This window comes from Humulus lupulus, chromosome 8, assembly GCF_963169125.1.
Source record: "Humulus lupulus chromosome 8, drHumLupu1.1, whole genome shotgun sequence".
Taxonomy (NCBI): domain Eukaryota; kingdom Viridiplantae; phylum Streptophyta; class Magnoliopsida; order Rosales; family Cannabaceae; genus Humulus; species Humulus lupulus.
The window spans coordinates 109,581,739-109,587,286 of NC_084800.1; the positions used below are offsets into that span (position 1 = coordinate 109,581,739).

General features: G+C 38.7%; 1 protein-coding gene across 1 annotated transcript; it reads left to right on the forward strand.

Annotated features, from left to right (window-relative positions):
* The first annotated feature begins 623 nt into the window (after positions 1-623).
* Positions 624-4,762, forward strand: LOC133795936 (uncharacterized). The gene is made up of 8 exons (XM_062233418.1): positions 624-849; positions 939-1,519; positions 1,616-1,706; positions 1,881-2,023; positions 2,143-2,200; positions 3,345-3,757; positions 4,024-4,306; positions 4,710-4,762. Exons 1-8 carry the CDS (start codon positions 624-626, stop codon positions 4,760-4,762), a joined length of 1,848 nt encoding a protein of 615 aa, XP_062089402.1.
* The last annotated feature ends 786 nt before the right edge of the window (positions 4,763-5,548 follow it).

Genomic DNA, 5,548 nt, shown 5'->3' on the forward strand with positions numbered 1-5,548 from the left:
TCCGAAAAGCATACAATTCATCAATGAACATGGCCAAATCATGAAGCAGAGGGTTGAGTATGAATGGTTACCGATAAAATGTAAGACCTATGCTGGTTTTGGTCACTCAATGGTAGAGTGTAGGAAAGATAAGAAAGTTCAGTGGGCTAGGAAGGAACCAGAACCTCATCTAGAGGAGGAGCATGGACCTGGTGATCGTAAGGATGGAAAGATGATACCAAGTGAGATTCAGGCAAGTTCAGAAGTTAGCAAAGTTCAGGCAGATCCAGATGTGGCTATATTACCAAATGAAGAGGATTCGGCTGAGACTGATACTAGAGTTAAGGCTAACCAATCTTGGCTTACCCCAAAACATGTTGCTGTTCAAGTTAAGGAGGGACAGAGACCAGAAGCTCAGGCTAAAAAAGTAGGTCATAAGAATAAGAACTCAAACAAGTTTGTGGTGCTTCAAGAGCCATTGGTGAATGGTAAGGAAGGCAATTCTATTCCAATCCCCTCCAATGGATAGCTGCAATATTTTAAGTTGGAATGTAAGAGGGCTAAATAGTTCTAATAAACATAGCCCAGTTACTGATCTCTGTAGTAGAAATAAAGTGGGAATTTGTGGTCTTTTAGAGACTAAAATGAAGGGTTGCAAAATAAGCAGGTTCATGGAAAGTCAGTTTCTGAACTGGGATTATCACACCAGTTCTGTCATTGAAGGCCGTTTATTAATCGTTTGGAGAAGGTTATCTGTTAGAGTCATCATTTTAGAGGAGTCCACTCAGGCTGTTCATTGTTTGGTGAAGATGACTGGAATGCAGCAGGATTTTGGTGTCACTTTTGTTTATGGCCTTAATTCGATTGAAGGTAGGCGATGTCTTTGGGAAGGGTTACAAAGGCCAAATCATTTGGATAAAGCTTGGTTATATTTAGGGGACTTTAATGCCCCTTTTCAGGCAAGGACAGAACAGGAGGCAAGCCAATATCAGATTTAGAGCTAAGTGATTCTATTAAGTGGCTGGCAGGTGCTCATGTTGAACCATTAAAGAATATAGGTTCATATTTTACTTGGACTAACAACCAAGATGGTGCAGCTAGGATCTACTCTAAAATAGACCATGCTCTGATCAATGAAAAATGTTATGATTTATTTTCTCAGTCTTCAGCCGTATTCAGCTGGGAAGTCATCTCAGATCATTGCTCTTGTCTTGTTAGAGTTCAAAATTTAGAGAAGTTGGGGTCCAAAATTTTTCGATTTTACAACTATTGGGTAGAACATCATGAATTTCTTGGTCAGGTGTTAAAAAGCTGGAGAACCCCGATTAAAGCTACTGGTTGCAGTGCGATTTATCTCAAGCTACTGAGACTAAAACATTGCTTGAAAGCTTTTAATATGGACAGAATAGGTGATATAAAGTCTAATTATCATAAGGCTAAAGATTCTTATCAAGATGCTCAGATGCTTGCTCAAGCTCATCCCCACGATTTTTGCTATCAAGAGGCTGAGAGGAAAGCAGCAGCTGATTTTTCGGTTCAGGTAAAATTGTACTAGAGTTTCTTAATTCAGAGGAGTAAAATCACTTGGCTGAGACAGGGAGATTGGAACACCTCTTTCTTTCATGCCTTTTTAAAGAAACATAAAGCAGAGAATGGGATAGTCTCTTACATAACAGCAGAAGGGCAGTTAGTTGAAAATTATTCAGAAGTTGTTTCTCATTTTTTGGGTCATTTCAGAGCTTGTTTAGGCAGTCCAAGCTCGGCTACAGGCGGGGTTAATATTCAGAACATAGAGATGGGCTCGAAGCTATCAGTTGAGTAGCAAGTGATGCTCTTGAGACCATTCTCTAAAAAGGAAATTTGGGAGGCTTTATTTAGTATTCCAATTACCAAATCCACAGGTCCTGATGGGTATGGTTCAGGTTTTTTCAAAGCTGTCTGGAGTGATATAGGTGATGAGGTTTGTGATGCTATATCTCAGTGTTTTGAGTATGGTCGGTTCCCTTTTGAGCTTCATGAAACTACTTTATCATTGATTCCTAAGGTAGCTAATCCATCCGGGCTGTAGACTATAGACCTATTGCCTGCTGCTCTACATTGTACAAATGCATGGCGAAGTTGATTGGTAAGAGGTTGGCTGCTGTTCTTCCTGATATTGTTCAGACCAATCAGGGAGCATTTGTTAAAGGTCGCACTGTTGACTGTCCTTTTAGCCAACGACGTGAGAACGTCAATAACGACAAGCCTTCAAGAGAATGTAAACGACACAGACGGTATAATAAAGAAAATAAAGAACACACAAGAGATTTTTATAGTGGTTCAGCCCCGATTGTCGGTAATAGCCTAATCCACTTAGAGTTGTGATTTATAGACCTATACTCAAGATCAGATGGACTGAGCCAACTGAGTTTCTTCAATACAGATTGTGAAAATACAAGAGTTCTCTCAAATATCAGCACTTTCTCTCTCTAGAATACACAGACCCAATTCTCTCTCTCTAGAATACACAGTCCCAATTTTCTCTCTCTAGAAAGAAGAAGCAGAAGAAAACCCCTCTCTCATCCCATAAGCTCTCTATTTATAGGCCTGGGATCCTCAATTGATATCCCCGTATGATAGGGATATTTTATTATATTTATTACATTTAAACATTCAAAATTAGAAATGTAACAAACCCCCTCATTCTTCCCACAAATGGGGGGTTTGTTACATTTCGAATTTTGAATGTTTAAATGTAATAAATGTAATAAATATAATAAAATATCCCTATCATAAGGGGATATCAGTTAAGGATCCCAGGCCTATAAATAGAGAGCTTATGGGATGAGAGAGGGGTTTTCTTCTGCTTCTTCTTTCTAGAGAGAGAAAATTGGGACTGTGTATTCTAGAGAGAGAGAATTGGGTCTGTGTATTCTAGAGAGAGAAAGTGCTGATATTTGAGAGAACTCTTGTATTTTCACAATCTGTACTGAAGAAACTCAGTTGGCTCAGTCCATCTGATCTTGAGTATAGGTCTATAAATCACAACTCTAAGTGGATTAGGCTATTACCGACAATCGGGGCTGAACCACTATAAAAATCTCTTGTGTGTTCTTTATTTTCTTTATTATACCGTCTGTGTCGTTTACATTCTCTTGAAGGCTTGTCGTTATTGACGTTCTCACATCGTTGGCTAAAAGGACAGTCAACACGCACCATAGCCCATAATATAATGATTTGTCAAGATCTTATAAAAAACTATGGGAGAATTTCTACTTCTTCGAGAAGTTCCATTAAGATAGATCTAAGCAAGGCCTATGATACTGTAGATTGGCTTTTTCTTGAGAACCTGTTAAAATCTCTTAGGTTTCCTATGAAATTCATAGGTTGGGTTATGTCTTGTGTTAGGAGTACCTCCTATTTTCTGGTGATTAATGGGAGAATTCAAGGAAAATTTAAAGGTGAGAAAGGGCTGAGACAGGGTGATCCTATGTCACCTCTACTGTTTGTTCTCATCATGGAATATTTGACTAGAAGTTTACAACATGTACCTCTTAATTCCCCCTTTAGATTTCACCCGATGTGCAAAAGTCTTAAGCTTATTAATCTGTGTTTTGCGGATGATTTGCTTATCTTTTGTAAGGGTACTCTCCCAGCTGTTAGAAGTGTTAAGGTGGTTCTTGATGAATTTGCTACTGCCTCTGGTCTTTTTATCAATTCTGGAAAATCTCAATTTTTTTTGGTGGATTTTCAAGCTCGGATAGAGCCCAGATTGCTCTTGAGATTAATCTTTCAGAAGGTACTCTTCTGCTAAGGTACCTTGGGGTTCCAATGAGGCCAACAAAATGGAGACATGCTGATTGTGAGGTGCTTATTGAGAAGTTTCGGTCAAAGATTTAGACTTGGGCTAGTAGACATCTCTCATTTGTAGGCCGGATTCAACTTATAAACTCTGTTTTACTTGGGCTTCGGAGCTATTGGATGACAATATTTCTGCTGCCTCAAAGTATAGTTATAGAAATCAAAAAAATCTGTAGGGGTTTTCTATGGGGAATTTCTGGGCAGAGAAGCAAGTTACACATCCCTTCTTGGCAAAAGGTTCGCCTCCCTAAAGCTTATGGTGGCTTGGGATTCAGAGATGGAGCAATTTGGAACCGAGCTGTCCTAGCAAAGTATGTTTGGGCTTTATCTTCCAAAACAGATTTGTTATGGGTTAAATGGATTAATTCCATTTATCTGAAAGGAGGCAATATCTGGAATTATGAAATGAAAGGAGACTGTAGCTGGTACTGGCGGAAACTTTGTCGTCTCAAGGACTATTTTAGACCTGCTGCCATTTTATCTGCTGGTATGCATGGGAAATTTTAAACTTCGAGATTATCTAATAGTCTTCTAATCCAGCAAAGAGTTGAGTATTCTAGGACTATTTGGAGTAAAACCATTCTCCCTAAACACAGATTTATGCTTTGGCAAGTGGTTAACTCACAGTTGTTAACAAGGGACAATCTCAATAGGATGCATATTCCTATGACTTCACTGTTATGCCCAATGTGTGAGAGTTTTCTTGAGAGTCATACTCATCTGTTTTTTGATTGTAATCTCTCTGCTCGGCTGGTTGACAATATCTTTAAATGGTTGGGGTTTGCAGCTTGGCCTCTGGATTTTGATTGCTGGATGGTTTGGCTGACTAGAACTTGAAGTGGAATAAAATCTAACATTGTTAATATGGTCTTTGCTGCTGTCATCTACAGTTTATGGAGAAACAGAAACAGATGCATTTATGATGGTTATTCCTCATCTATAATGTCTCTAGTTTAGGAAGTTAAATATACAACTAAATATAGACTTTACTTAGTGTCCCATAGACAGAATTTAGCTCAAAACCAAATGTATATTCGACATCTTCATTGTACTTAGCTGCTGGTATGTTTTGTTCTAGGTAGGTGTCTCTGCTTTTGATTGAGTCTTTGTAATCTGCTTTGTTCATTTGTTCAATGAAGTTCTTTTATTCTTCTTGATCAAAAAAAAAAAAAAAAACGACACTGATAATTTTTATAGTGGTTCAGCCCCATTGTGTTGGTAATAGCCTAATCCACTTAGAGTTGTGATTTATGGATCTACACTCAAGATCAGATGAACCTGTGTCAACTGAGTTTCTTAAGTGTAAATGAAAAGAATACAATATTTCTCGCAGAATACTGATACTCTCTTAGGAAAATCAGAATTCGAATCCCTCAATGATGCCATAAGCTCTGTATTTATAGGCCCAGGATCGTACAAACCGAAATCCCTCATAATCGGGATATTTCTGTTACTCTCACAATATTTAATTAATAATAAAAGTTAAAATACAACAATATGCGATTTCTTTGGGATAATCTGAGAGATTCCCGCGTAGGTACGACTAATTCTAGCCGAAGCCGTTATTGGAATTTCACTGCATAAGGATGATCTGTCTAGTCGGCCAACTTCACTCCTTGAAGAAAGACTGGTCGGCCAAAACACTCGATTGGTCGGCCAAAGCAGATGACTGGTCGGCCGCACACTTCACTGGTCGGCCAAACACTCCACTAGTCGGCCACACACTTCA